The sequence below is a fragment of the Micromesistius poutassou genome (genome assembly GCF_964030765.1).
Source record: "Micromesistius poutassou genome assembly, chromosome: 20".
NCBI classification, from domain to species: domain Eukaryota; kingdom Metazoa; phylum Chordata; class Actinopteri; order Gadiformes; family Gadidae; genus Micromesistius; species Micromesistius poutassou.
Window position 1 is genome coordinate 1359728 of NC_140290.1, and position 15691 is coordinate 1375418.

Sequence of the window (15691 nt, forward strand, 5' to 3'; positions counted from 1 at the left end):
ACAAATTCAAAGCAGGTGCGGTTGATTGAGTTTATCTCCACAATCGTAACTCTGACCCGCCCGTCTCCATGGATACGCCAGTGGTCTTAGCGAATGGAGGAGTCAGTGATAAAACAGAAACCGCATTGAGTATAAAGCTTATATGGTGAGAAATGTGACGACTTACGAAGAATTGTGACACCCTGCTTTAGTGATAAAGCACATTTTAACTAAATTTAGAAAAAAAGAAAAGAATCTGCATATAGTAATACATGTTCCCCAAGATATAGATGTAGATATATCCCCAAGTATTTGCTATGGAAGTTGAACACTCCGGTAGCACGTAAGCACACATATGCCCTGGAAAATATGAGCTAAATGTAACCAATAATGATTTATTTGTCTACTCAAATGCCATTAATGATTAGGGTTGTTTGTTTGATTGGATTATGACTCAGGGCGTATAATAAAGGGGAACCGTCATGGTCTGCCATTTTATAATATCAGCTTCATATGTGTTGAAAAAAAGGCGACATCAAACCGGGAAAAAAATCATAGAAAAGTGGAACCGTTGACTTCATTGGTCCAGGATTTGCAACAGGCCAACCTTTCCACACTTTTGATGTTCACAGACCCAAGATTTTTTTCACATGTGCATGTCAGGAAAGCGTGACCGTTTCCCTTCAACCTCCAGATCAGCATGAAAGTGGGAGAAGCGAGGGTTCTGACATGTTCTGACCGTGGGAGGGAGGTGGTGAGCTGGAGGCGAGGCAGCGAGGGGACCACCTCCACCAGACAGCCGCCGGTCTTCACGTTGGTCAGGCTGTCCAGGAGACAGTCGCTGTTCACCCCGAACACAGAGGTGTGGTAACCTGGTGGGGAGGAGCACAATCACCTCAATACGACTCCCAACTTTCCTCATTAAAGATCTGCAACAAAGTCCCTTTCTCTGCGATAGTCACTTTCATATAATAGTATACACAAAAAATATACATACATCAGGTTCAACTATTTAGAAGCCACTCAATTATGAGCAAATATCCGTATTTCGTCATTTACACCATTCTTCTTAAAAAGTGACCAAATAATGAATGAAGGAGTAAAGAATGAACAAAGACGTGCTTGTCATGTTATTCTTGGCTTTTGCCAGCAGTATAGGCCTACGTTTCAAAATGAGAAAACAACTGAATTTCCTTTTCTCTACGATCTAAACAAATATCTGGCTCAACATTGTAGAATAAGCCAATATTTTGCAAAATAACTTCAAAGATTGTTTAACAAGCCATGTTGATATCAGTGTTTGACTAGGAGTGAATGTTCAGTCTGCCATTTTTAGATTGTCAGATTTGGCAATGAACATAGTCTTTCCAAGAAAGGAAAACACCCACTTCTCCCTTGAGGATTGCATCAAAATGGCCACAAGGAGGCAAGCTATTTAATCTTTTCCCTACAGTGCCCAATTTCCCTAATCTTGTTGTATATACCGTTTGTTGCTGGTAGGGAGTGGGACTACATTTAACGTGATAACTAGCTAACGTTCCACCTTAAAAGGTACAGTATATTATGTAATTTCAGTCGCTAGGGGATTTTCAATCAACACAATAACAAAATGCTTAGTTTGATGACATTGTGAAGTTGTTGACGTTATAACGTCATCGAAGCACATCATAGTTACTATTAGGCTAGATCGATATTGAAATATCACTTGGATCAATTAAGTCTCTACTGGATTACTATTTCCAATGGGAAATGGGATATAATGCCATTGACCAAATTAAACGCACGTCATTATCTGAATAAAACTACTGATTTAGGTGTAGTCATTTGGAGATGTCTAAATCCAGAAATGTAAAAAATTATACATTAAGGGTTTCAATTAATCTTTTGTATGTTATTAATTTATTATTTAATTATAATTATAATATTTTATGCCAATAGTTGGATGCCAGGATATAAAATGTGGAATAAGGTCAGCCATAGACCGAGACTCCCACAGAAGTGTCATCATATTTGGGTGTCACTCATAACAACTCCTATGGGTCTGTTCCTTTTATGTACCAGGGCCGGTTGGAGACTCATCTTCACTAACCCAGTCTGCTACCCCTGCCCTGCTTCATAAGAGAAGTGGACCCAAATGAGTGTTATGGGGGACACCGGTGTAAGTCCTAAGAGGTCTGGAGTCAGCGATGGTCGCTCAGTGGTCACTCTGCTTACCATTGACAGTAATGTTGCCCGAGGTGCGTGGGACACCAACCAGGGTGACTGGGTAGAGCCCGGACTCTGCAGGCAGGGAGAGGGCAGCTGGCAGGGACTCAAACTCTACCCCGGATGTCAGCAAACCCTGGTTTACAGATGGAGGGAATTAGAGATGCATACAATCAATGATCAATCCTTCAATTAAACAGCCAGGCGGCTTAATATACAGTAAATGGCACTTATTACACCATGAAATTCGAGGGCCAGCCCCAAGTACCTCAATGTGTACGCACCCACCCAGGCTGCAGACAAATCCTTTAAACCCATTTTTAACCAAAGTCATGCACTAACACTATTCATTTGTCAACCTTCAGAGACAGTGAATGAATCTTGAGAGACAGTGAATGAAGTTTGATCTTAGGAATCTTGGGAAGCGGAAAATAACTACAAAGACTAGCGATCATTAGGGGCTGCACGTGGATGTTTGTATTTACGGAATGAGAGAAATTCCCAAGAAGCATTTCCTATCAAAATTCCAGCTCAATAAGAATTAATTCCTACATACGTTTCAATAATATGCTGATAAAAAAAAATATTCAATAACACTTACAATCGACCCTGCCCAGCCTTTGACTAAATCGCATAACAAAGTGAGAAGAGGCAGACTCATTCAAAATGAGGAGCAATTGGGATTAGAAACATGTCAGCATGAACAAAGAGGCAGCACACCTTCAGTTAGAGCTGGGGTAGGCAATTCAGAGAAAGCAAAAAGAGGCAGACTCACAAGTCAGTCTCTAAATGCATTGCTCAACTCAAGACTGAGGACAATCTCCAAGGTTTCATTGCTCAAACTGGTTGGGACAGTTAGAGAGTTTAAAAAAGATATGCCTTCAGTCTTCAGGGCAGCCCATTATATCGGGGAGGTGACGTGCAGAATCCAACATTGAAAATCCATTTTCAAAGTTTTGAAAAGCTCTCGCCGTGCTACAAAGTGATCTGCTGTGTCTCCAGTTAAGTGGAGAGATGCAGGGAAGAGCATCATCCTCTGTAAGGAGTCATTTCCTGAATTATGGATTCATGTCGGGATTGTAAGAGAATTTCAACAAATACGTCAAGAAGATGCTTCCTAAAATAAATGGCCTACCCTTGCTATAAAATTGATTGATAGAATACAACAAAGTCTTTAATTGTATTTTATTTTATCAGGCCAGCACTCTTATAGTTTCAAATACACATTGAGTGAAGCCTGCTCCTATCCTAACTTACATTCTATTTTATCTGAAATCTTTGAGAAAAAGACATTGTCTTAGAAATGGAAATGTGCAAGCAAGGGCAGATGTTGTCCCATACTATCAACTAGTCTCCATCACAATAAACCATGACACCAAGAAGACTAAATATGTCCCCAAGAAGACCAAATAAGACCTGTCACCGATGTTGCTAAAGTCAGCGAGATTTATCTTTCAGAATGAGGTCCTCTATCTGAGGCCTGATAGCTCTGGTTCACACGGTGACGGGAGGGACACAAGAAGTTGTGGCACAGAAAGGAGATTGAACATGAGCCATGGATAAACACACCCACCCTCCCCCTGATCTGAATACTGAGAACCACACAGCAGATTATTATACTCCTTTACATTAGATGGGGATAAAATGATTTGCGTGTGCGCGAGTGCGTGCATACGTGTATGAGAATTTCTTATTGTTTGAACTGACACATGGCTACCTATCTCTAATCACTGAGTGTATGATTGATCCTTTGGTTCCACTTCAAACTACTTTTCTGTATTTAATGTAACCTTCCAACAACCTCCTCATTATGAATTAGATCTGCCAACCATTGTACATCAAATTCAAAGCAGTTTTTCAATCACAGTTAATAATTTGCTTTTATTCTCTGTATCCATTCACGTCAGTGGTTGTCCCTCAGAAAGACATTGGCGACTGAATGACATTCATCTTGAAAGTGAAAATAAATAATGTTTTCATAATGATACAAAAGTCAATCTGATAAGGCGCTCTGAGAGAGAGAGAGAGCAAGAGAGCGGGAGAGATCCCCTGGTGTCCAAGGTGTGTGGGACAGTGCCTTGGGTTTGGTACAAATCTATTGTCTATCATCCATAAGATAACATACTAACTCATTCAAACAACTTAAAAAATGCAGATAGGACATAGTTTATCTGAGTAATGAAATTGTTTGAGCATAATAAATGATAATAAAAGTTGCTTTGCATACAATTCAGTTGCACTTTGCCATTAGTCAGGGACCATGCATATTGTTTTACGACACTATTGTATAGTTTGCATCAGCGTTTATCCCCACCACAAAATAAAATACCATTAACCCTAACCACACAAATATTATTGTGTTCAGTGAGTGTGTGTGTATATGTGCACGTGGGCATGTGCTTGTGTGCTGTGCGTGCGTGTTCATGCGCATGTGCATTGGTCTGCGTGTGTGTGTGCATGTGTCTGTGCGCATGCGTGTTCATGTGTCTGTGCTCATGCATGTGTGTGTCGCCATTTGTGTGCATGCGTGCATGCGGGTGTGCGTGCGGCAGGGCGGGTAGCATGACCATCAACATTTTGCGTCCGAGAGCTTGGAAACCATTAGAGTGGGAGCCGAGCACTGACAGGCTGCTAATGCGACACCTCCCGATACGCAGAGCAGCACAAGCTGAAGCCTTGGCTCTGGAGAGGATGGCTCGGAAACATGAAAATTCTTGTCACTTCATCAGTGTATTTATAAACAAGGCAGCAGGAGGTGGATGAGGATTAGCGTCTGACGACTGGCGTCCACGTTTACTTCAAAGAGTAGCTGGATGGGTTTCAGTGAGTGTGATTTTACAGTGCATGTGGGTGCGAAGAAGAGGAAGAAGACAAATATGGGATGAGCAGTGACAGAAAATTAATGGGGAGCAGCAGAGAGTTAAGGCCTAGCTATACCCAAAACTAAATCGAAAGACGTTGCACCCTGTCGAAATCGTTGTGTTCAGCCTATGCAAATGTGCCGATTTAAGTATATCATGGCCTTTAGTGTTAGGCTTCTTCTGCTAAGCACATGACATGATGGAGGACTCACTGCCGCTGCTCACAGGACTGCGTTCACAGAGCATGGGGTCCTCAAACATTCTCATACAAAAAAGGATTAGCAAACTAGCACAACGCTGTCTGGATATACCGTGTTTTCCAAAACAAAGACACACCTTGAAGAGGTCATCATATTTTCTTATTTTACCTACCAACCTCTTTAAGAATGTTTTTGACTGCCTAGCAATAGACATATTGCAAATAGTTAACAACTCTCTCCAATCAGGCAATTTCCCAAAAGCCTTAAAAACTGCAGTTATTAAACCTCTTTTAAAAAAGTGGAGCCTAGATGCCTCTATTATTAACAACTACAGACCAATATCAAATCTACCCTTCATAAGTAAAATCATTGAGACTTCCTGGCATCAACTGGTTGCTATGACACCTTCCAATCTGGATTTCGACCCCTTCACAGCACCGAGACCGCCCTCATTAAAGTTGTAAACGACATCCGTCTTAACACATTCTGGAAAAATCTCAATACTAATGCTACTAGACCTCAGTGCTGCATTCGACACTGTAGACCATACAATACTTTTGGACAGATTAGAAAACTGGGTGGGGCTTTCAGGCACAGTCTTAAATTAGTTTAGGTCCTACCTACAAAATAGGAACTACTTTGTTTCCATTGGCGACTTTGTTTCAGAATCAACAAACGTGACATGTGGAGTCCCACAAGGTTCGATCTTAGGACCCTCTCTATTCAACATCTACATGCTCCCACTAGGGAAAATTATGCAAAATAACAATATTGACCATCATTGCTATGCTGATGACACTCAAATCTATGTATCACTATCACCAAATGACTATCAGCCCATAGATCTGTTGTGCCAGTGCATTGAGCAAGTCAAAGACTGGATGTGCCGAAATTTCCTTCAACTAAATGAGGACAAAACCGAGATAATTGTATTTGGTGCTAAAACCGAAAGGCTTAAAGTAACCCAACACCTTCACTCTCTGTCCCTGAAAACATCTATCAAAGCCAGAAATCATGTCTACCGAAGATTTACAAAAACGTGGACATGCCTTTATCACTAGCAAGCGTCTCCTTACAGGTCTCCCAAAAAAAACTCTAAGGCCACTACAGCTTGTTCAGAATGCTGCTGCTAGAGTTCTAACAAAGACCAAAAAATTTGAACATATTACACCAACTCTTAAATCGTTACATTGGCTCCCTGTATGTCAGAGAATTGATTTTAAAATCATGTTGCTAACCTATAAATCCCTACATGGTTTAGGGCCAAAATATTTGATATATGATATGCTTTCACTACATAAGCCTTCTAGGCCACTAAGATCTTCCAATCTGAGACCAATCTGTTAATTATCCCCAGAGTCAACACGAAACATGGGGAAGCAGGATTTAGTTACTATGCAACAAATAGCTGGAATAAACTCCCTGAGGATTTAATAAGGATAAGGACCAAGTTCCTTTTGGTCGGGCCAAGTCCCGAAAATTGCATGACGTGGGTATCAGAGACTGTTGATCTTAAATACATTGCACTTTCTAAAATGCTTTTTTTTTTTTTTTTTTTTACTTTGCCTTTATTTTCTATCTATTTTACTTTATGACTTATTATCTATTATTTTCTTTTATTGTATGACAATGTTTATATGTGAAGCACTTTGAGTCTGCCTTGTGTATGAAAAGTGCTATATAAATAAAATTGCCTTGCCTTGCCTTATTTTAGCCAATTTGGCTAAAATAAGACTGTATCACTGCATCTTGTTTTGGTAATCCAACTCAATGTAGTGGTTTTTAGATCTAACAACATTGCTTTATGATTTGGCATGAGAACTCCATGATTGCACGGAGAAAACTTGATGAATGATTTGCAACTTTCAAGCAATTCTATAGTTGGAGAACTTTAATGATCCTGATGCGTATTCTTGCTCTAATTTAGAAGGAAATAAGAGTGAAGAGGGCAGGTTTTCACCATCCTGCCATTGGAAGAGAACATTCTCACGCACTACTCCCAAATTAGCAGAATAGCCGTATGATGAATTGTTCTTTATCAGTCACTTGTATCAACATGGCCAGTTGTCTGTCGTAGGGAGCGTTGAGATGGCTCATGGTTTGATGAAGTCCCTAATCCAATCATAACTCAGTGCCATGAGACACATTGTGATCAATCAAGTTGTGATTTGTCATCCGTCAGGACGACAGAACGCTGCTACCGCTTGCTTCACATGCAAGCAGCAACGCGTGAACACAGTGGAGAAACATAAAGAATACTTTATGTCAAAGGACTTTGGGGGAGATATATATATTTAGTCATTTAAAAAAAGATATCTCTTGTCTGCCTCTTAATTTGTGATTCACACCCTTACAAATGCACCGGGACGCAGGAAATGAAGTCTGTGATCCTCTCACCTACTTTCTATACAGAAGAAGAAAAGAAAAAACATGTACAAAATAAAAGAGAAAGGCCTTGCACTGCAGCACAATGTGTGAAACCATAAACAGTAATGACACTGCAGGGGGGATTGGAAGGTGGGTGGGGGTGATGTTTCCCCGACCCATGCAATCATGACTGTATTAAAGTGTCAACAAAAAAGCTTTTAAAAAAGGGGCTCCTCAGATTAGGCTATCAAAGATAACCACAACACGTTCTCATTGGAGCCCTGCTGCAGATCCTGGTGAAGTGGAGGAGAAAGGGAAGGTTTATGTTACGGAGGAGTCACACCTCTGGCCGTCTATCGTAAAGCTGTCCGGCGCTAACAGCCTGTACTTGATGGCCACTGAAATCACTGCCTTGCAGATGCATTAAGACGGTAACAGCCCATTTATAGCCTTGTCAAGGGGGTTCTTATGGACATGGCAACGGGACCGGGTGGGTTCTTTATTGCTTGCTTGTTGTTGTGTATGTGGGGGGCTCTTTTGTTTTTGGGGGGCTTTACTAACCATGTTCTCCACACGCAGCTCAAACGGCATGGGGTTGTAGACCATGAGCTGCACCTCACACACGTCCCCCTGCACCCACTGGAAATCTGCAGGAGAGGAACACAAACCAGAGGGTAGACGGGGCTTACAAAGTAACCAGCAGATCCCACTTAACGGCGATGTGAGGTTGGACCCCATGATGTAATAATATCGCAACAAGAAGACTGCTTGATTCTTCTGGAATTGATCGGATCGTGAAAATGATAAAGACAGTAATCTTTATAGTCCGTAAATGGGGATATTTGTTTTCAGTCGGTTCAAACATCAAGGTGAATCATAAATAAATAAAGGTTTCTTAAATCACATCACAGTTAATCAAAATAAATACATGTTAGTTAAACAACATGGAGGTAAATCACAACAAATAAATGTTGACTAAAGCACATCAAAGTGAATCACAATAAAATAGGATGGATAAAACATAACAGTTTGTTACAATAAATACAATAATAACTGTACAGTAGAGACAACAACAATAGGCATGGTTCAGGGTTGAATTTAGCAAAGTTGGTGTATTTGGTATGAAATGTCTTTAGTTAATGTTTTCAGTTGCCTGAGCAGCTCTCGAGCATCTTCCCGAGGGCAGGTTCAGAAATTCTTTAAAAAGGGGATAAACGGGGTCAGAAACACCAGCACTTTATATATACACTCCTTATAGCAGACAGTCTATTTTTGTTCTTGCCCATACCCTGCACACAATAAGAGTTATAACACGTTCAACAAGGCTTGTCTTGTTGAAAGTACAGTCTCGAAAATGTTCTCGCTTGTATCGTGTGTGGATCCAATTTCCTGATTAGATGCATGCGCTGCATTGATTTTCTTTTTATGTATTCTGTGTTGGCTGTAAAAGTGCAGGTACCTAAATATTTAAGCTCCTCTACTGCTTCAACAAGCTGATCATTAATCAAAACAGATAAGATTTATGAGCAGTGTGGTGGAGACTCCCACTAACCAGCTCCTCTGTTGTACTTTGGTAAGTAAAAAGGACATCGTCTCCCACCACTTAGTAAGCTGACGTATGCAGACTGGGAGAAAACTGGGACCTATCTTGTCTGCATAATACAGATTAGCGCCATCACCTCACATTTCATCAGTGTATATGGAAAACAAACCAGGTGAGGGCCCAAAGCCTTCAGGTGCTGCTGTATTTTAGCTTTAGGGGTTCGCTTATCGTATCAGTGTCAAAGTCATGTCTCCACTACCTAGGCCCTTCCTGAATGCAAACGTGTGTCAAACAGTTCACTGATAGGCCTTTCATACTTGAAACTTCTAATTTCTGAGAATGAGGTCCTGAGATGATCAGGAGTTCCCCTTCCACACATGCAACACACACCAGGAGATAAGCCGCACCAGACGTGTTCACACATACTGGAGACACTCTTATGTATCTATGTATACTTTGGGTGAGGGGTGGTGTAAAAAAACAGCGCTTGTATTTCCCCCACCTTAACATTTCATAACACTGCACACAGAAATGCCATTTTAATGATAATAGCAGAGCAAGACATAAATGAACCGTTGAGCCAAATCCTTGTAGTCAGCTCAAGCAGACAAGTCCTCTGCTATTTAATTTGCGCTCTGTAAACACATACATGTCCTTTAGAAGAACAAACGCCAATGTGGATTACTCCGGGCCAGGGTGACAGAAAAATAAAGTGAAATAATCCTCATTTGAATAGGGTGGTGCTGTGGTGGTTTATGGTGTTGGCTGATGTAACAGCCGTTGCTTCACAGAGTGAGATTAACTGAGCCGCCAGTGAAACAAAACGGTTCTGGGGGTTTGTGCTATGCAGCGGTCGGCTCAGAATCGCATTGTGGTTAATTCTGTCCGACAGGTTGTTACGCTTGTGTCTTATGGCAATACTGTTGTCCAAGGCCTCAATAATTGGCGGTGCTGCGGGGGCGCTGACAGAGGGGGGCTGCGGATGTAAATTATGTAATTAAAAAGAAGAAGGAGGCAAGTGAAGAATTGGAGATATCTGAAGAAAAGATAAGGAAAAAGGCACAAAAAAACACAAAAACAGCTCCAGGTCTGACGGCGTGCCCGGGGTTCTCTTGCAGGGTGCCAATTAACAAATGGAATGTTCCTCCGATGCCGGAGCAGAAAAAATGCATCCTTTTTTGAGTCACGCTCCCCACACACAAACACACTCTTAGTGAGGCTTCAGAGACACTGTAGAAACGTGAGGAAGAACATACTTTTTATACACTCATCGGGGGGAAAAACACTGAACAAACCACTAGACAAACACACACAAACAAACAAACCTCACACATCTTAAAACAGCTGCGTGGTTAGCTAAACGTATGCCCCCGCTTTGCTTCCACATTACAGAAAAGGATAATTGTTGTTTATGAACATGACAGTATTCCCAGCTCAGACGAAAATGAAAAGGGCTGAGGGCATTGGTGGAGGAACAATGTGGGAAATGTCCCATGCTAAATAATGCATAAACCGGTTTCCTATGTGACCTTAAGCCCCCCTCCCCACCAAAACACACACACAAGTGCATTCACTCAAACACAAAGCGTGTCTGCTGGGCTGATTCATTAGCACACCTCATTAGGGGACTCGCACGAGAATGTTTCGAAGTTGTCCATGGACAAAGGAATAAATCAACTGAAGAGGTAGATTACAAACTAGCAAGGCAGCTGATAGTTGTTTGTTCGTAATCACAACCTTCTCCGTCATGTACGTGTGTGCGTGTGTGTGTGTGTGTGTGTGTGTGTGTGTGTGTGTGTGCGTGCGTGCGTGCGTGCGTGCGTGCGTGCGTGTGTGTGTGTGCGTGCGTGCGTGCGTGCGTGCGTGTGCTCGCGGAGAGTCCAAACATCCAAATCCGACTGCTCTTATTTACACCTCTCACAACAATATGTCGTAATCTGCATCCATTCAGTTTGCTAGACGGACACGAGGAAGCAGGTGACGAAGCAAAGCCCCTTTTGGAGGTTGGCTTGTCCTTTAAGCTCTGTATAGCTTGCTAGACATATGCTTTGATGTTAGACTATACTGGAGCCTGGCTGTATTGCTTACTGATTCGGAAATGATGTACAGGTGGGAAACCACCCTTTACTCACACACAGCAACCTCCCCATGGAAAGAGTCTCGGGTCTATTATGATAGCCGCACAAGGAACACACCTGGAAATGTGCAATTACTGTGCTCTTAATTTGATTTGGCTCGATGAATCACTGTGGGCCGCCATGTGTCCCATTAGAAGGCCTTTGAATAACAGCTGGGTATCTGTCAAGTTGTTGTATAACTCCCCCCCCCCCCCCCAAACACCAGCCTCTGCCCTGTGAGACTTTGATAAAGCCACTCCTCTGCCGTTTAAAAGAAAAGAAAAATTCTTACGAGCACACAGCGGCCCATAAAAGCCTCCTTCGCTCCTTCTCCAGCTAACGATAGCAAGGTTTATATGAAGGGCTGCCTGAACCGCGCTGTACGAGTGCAAAGCCTGCAGATGGGTGTGGTGACCCCGGAGCCCGGCACTGACCGCCGGGAGCTAAAAGAAAACAATTAACTGTCAGGAGGACGGGAGAGATCCACCGACGACTGGGTTCATCCGGAACAAATGAGAAACAAAGGGAAATATTTTTTTCTTTCTGCTATGAGTGATTCCCCGATCAGGCGGATGGATACTGAGAATGGAAGGTGGAGATATTAAATGAAAGCACAATATCCAAGCTCCATTGACCACCCAATGAAACGGGCAGAGAGCAACGCGTCGTCCATTTGGTTGATCTGTCTCTTTACAACTTCCACCCAGGCTGACCCAGCGCCTCCTGTTGCCGACCGGCACACTGCAGAGTAGTCGTTTTTGAAGTTAGACTATAGCATATTTACTGTTGAGTATATATACTGAACACATAAGTAATGTCTACATCCGAGCAAGTCTGCATTTTTACTGCTCCTGATATTGCATGCACAGTGTATCATCATCTCACAGAACATAAAGTAGGCACCAACGTTTTCAGAGCCACTGGTCTAATATGATAGGCTAGCACAATTTGGAAATATCTAAAATATGGCTTTCCGACGCACGGCTCGGAAGTTTCCCCCGACTGGATATGTGCCGCCGTCTGCATCCAGGGCTCTTTGGGGCCGGGCGGTTTGCCAAGGTGCCACTCTGAATCCAGCACAGAACAATAAGAAACCGTCCTTTTGCATTTAGAACTAGTTTGCTCTCTGCTCATCGGAAACTTCAGATATTCGGTTGACATACAACTACCTTAAACTATTCTGTCTGAAAAATAATATCTCCTCACAACAGATGGCGTGCAGGAGTCGGGATGTCACGACGCCATGCCGACATGGTTATGTTTCTAGTACGGAGTGATCAAGTACAAATATTTCCTTTGGATTTTTAGCTGCCTAACGCTATTGGCTTTACAATGCAACAGCTTGTATTTGGATATTTTAAAAAACGCAACGGACTAAAATTAACCACAGGACTGGGCGTTGAGCCTCAAATGCTGAAAAGAGAAACAGTAGAACTGACAAAAACGGCTCTGCGGAACCCAAGACACAGTCCACAAAGCAGGTGTCAAGAGCGAGGTACTGAGCTGTGCATGGGCTCACCGCAGCCAGGACTATTAATCTCAATGTCTTGATCAAACCTGGCCTTTCCTCTTTCCTCATACAGTCTCACAGCAAAGAAAACAATCTCCAGAATCACAGAATCTTACAGAATCTGGGGTTTTATGGCTCCAGCATTAATAGTCATAGCGTATGACAAAAAGAACAGGTAAATAAATGTACAAGGGCGCACACACACACACACACACACACACACACACACACACACACACACACACACACACACACACACACACACACACACACACACACACACACACACACACACGGCATTTGTAAGCCAAGAAAAGTCAATAGCTTGGATTCCCATCAGCAAAAAACCTACAGTAGGAAGCGAGTGATTTCTTCTCTGCCTTAATACATCAGCACTTTAAGGGGGGAACTGCTATTTCGGCTCTGCTGTATTCAAGACCGGCAGTCCAAGACTCAGACACAGTGCATGTATCACTGATTGCAGAGCATGGTGGTTTAACCGCCAGCTAGCTTTATCATTTAAAGGCGTTTGTTTTTTACTCAGGGGAGGAAAGTTAAAAAAGGAACCCTCACTTGTGACTCGTGGCCACAGGCTATAACACAGTGTGAAATCAACCCACGCATTGTTAAGCCAGTCTAATGAAAATTGAAGTCTGAGGATGTAGCACAAAACACTACCTGACATTCACGAATGAGGAAATGTGATAAGTGATTTAAAAGTGACGTGATCAGAAATCTTATTTTATTCTAATTACATTATTCAATGTTAGCAAGGTGTGCATTAAAGGTGCAGTGTGTAAGGTTTAGTGGTATCTAGGGGTGTGTGGCTGCAACCAACTGAATTCCCCCCCCCCCCTCCAACTAAGTAAGAGAAGCGGTGGCCTGTACTCGCCTATAAGGGGCTAGTAGGTTCTTTCAAAATGATGTCATCGTCATCGACAGCATAGAGTATCCAAGTGTCAAGTGTTGAATGCATTTCATTCAGTTATTTAGTCAGTTCAACTGTAGGTCATAGCTTACAAGTAAGATAGCAATTATGGAGCTCTCTAGAGCCGTGGGCTACGGTAGAAACACGGCATAGCAACATGGCGGGCTCCTTGGAAAAGGACCCGCTCGCTATGTAGATATAAAGGGCTCGTTCTGAGCTAGCCAAAACACAGTGATTCTCTCTCATGGGATTATACATTAATACATACTGATGAATAATACAATTTCATTTCTGCCAAGTGCATTCTGCTAGATGCCCCATAATGTCTACACACAGCACCTTTAAGGCCCAGAAGATAATGTTTTGCTAACTTTAAATTTCTAGTTTGATTTCTAGTCGACTTGTAGTCAATTTTCCCCCCTTGATACGTGGTCATGTGGGTGACCAATCACCATTCGCTTACGTTGGAATCCAAAAACCTTTACACTTTACACCTTTACACTTACATTATGGCCACAGTGCAGCTGCAATGAGAGGGTATGGGATTCATACCACACACCGAATGTGAATACCGTTGTTATGTTGCGCCACAATATGGATTTTCCTATACCGTGGATACTGTCATATATTCATAAATTCAAATTTGTCATTAATGTTCTGTTAAAAATGTAACAGAACTATATAATTTAGTTAGTAGCTACAAGTATGCTATATTTTTAATGAAGACATAATGTTTCGGGAAAAAATAAGCATGTTAACCTTTTTTGTTGAGCGGAGGATGCATGCATTCGAATGCAGCAACAACAATCGCAACAACAAGGTAGCAGCTGTTCACTTACTCATTAAACAACACAAATATAACACGGTGCATCGACAGCTGAAGTAAACAGTGAATTGTAGAAAAGAGCAAACATGCAGACAGTGAGCAGGTAGACATTGATGATGATCAAGAAAAAAGACTGAATTAGTTCAAAAGAAAGGTTGTTGGATGTGGCTTGTTTTTTAGATCTCAGACCTTGTCTAAAAAACAATAGTTTGTAAGTTGTGTCGCCGTGTTGTTTCAGCCAAAGGTGGAAACACCAGCAACCTGGTGAACCACCTGAAAACAATGCATGTCCGTCAATATGAGGAATGCAGCCGAATGCGTGCAACAGTTGGCACCGGAGCACGACGCAAGACGAGCACGACTCAGCAATCAATGATCATCAATCAATCATCATCCACTGCTGGTGTTACAAGCTGGTAATTGTACATTATATTTAATTTAATTCCTATTACCTTTATCCATGTTGAATATTTGCAATGTTTCACAAAGAAAACTGCACAATGAAAGGTTCATACAATGTCCAATGCCTCACTCTGGTTATATAAGGTTAAAATACATATTTTAACTTTAACTAATGTAAATTAACTAAGAATGGCTACTAAATATGATTCAGAATTTTTTGTCATATACCATGATGTAATACCGATACTGTCCGGACAGTGGAAGAAACCGTGATAGGAATTTTATCTAATACCGCCCACCCCTTGCCATGAGCAATGTGCCATGTCTCTGTATGGATTACATCAGATTACATCAAGTACATCAGATGTATTTTTAGATAATTCAAAAAGACAAGGTAAAACACTGTACATTTGACACGTCACAGAGACAAACACCTGAATTAGGATGGGCTGCATGTGGTTTCCTGGATGAAGAAAGGTATGTGCTTTGAAACAAATCTGCACAGATGAACAAAGGGCCCGAGATGAAGGCCCTGATGCCTCTTACTCAGCATCGCAGCGTGTCCTTTGCTGACACAACCCATCAGACACAGCCACAGCCTTTAACCCTACTCTAGTCGCTACTGAAATATGAAGCTGGAACAATGTCAGCCCGAGTTCAGCCTATAAAACATTCAAATGTACCCGTGTGGGCCAGACACCACAACACAGGCACCAAACAAGTAGTATTCTCTCATATGCTCAGGACCTCCAG

General features: G+C 42.0%; 1 protein-coding gene across 2 annotated transcripts in view; it reads right to left on the bottom strand.

Moving 5' to 3' along the window:
* The window catches only part of trappc9 (trafficking protein particle complex subunit 9), a 149757-nt gene that overhangs the window by 110122 nt on the left and 23944 nt on the right, over positions 1 to 15691 (bottom strand). For both annotated transcript variants that reach the window (XM_084484762.1, XM_084484761.1), the window contains 3 exons: positions 8174 to 8259; positions 2194 to 2320; positions 719 to 851 (listed from right to left, as the gene is read on the bottom strand). In XM_084484762.1, the coding sequence (XP_084340888.1) occupies positions 719 to 851; positions 2194 to 2320; positions 8174 to 8259 (346 nt within the window). The remainder of the gene's footprint in view (positions 1 to 718; positions 852 to 2193; positions 2321 to 8173; positions 8260 to 15691) is intronic.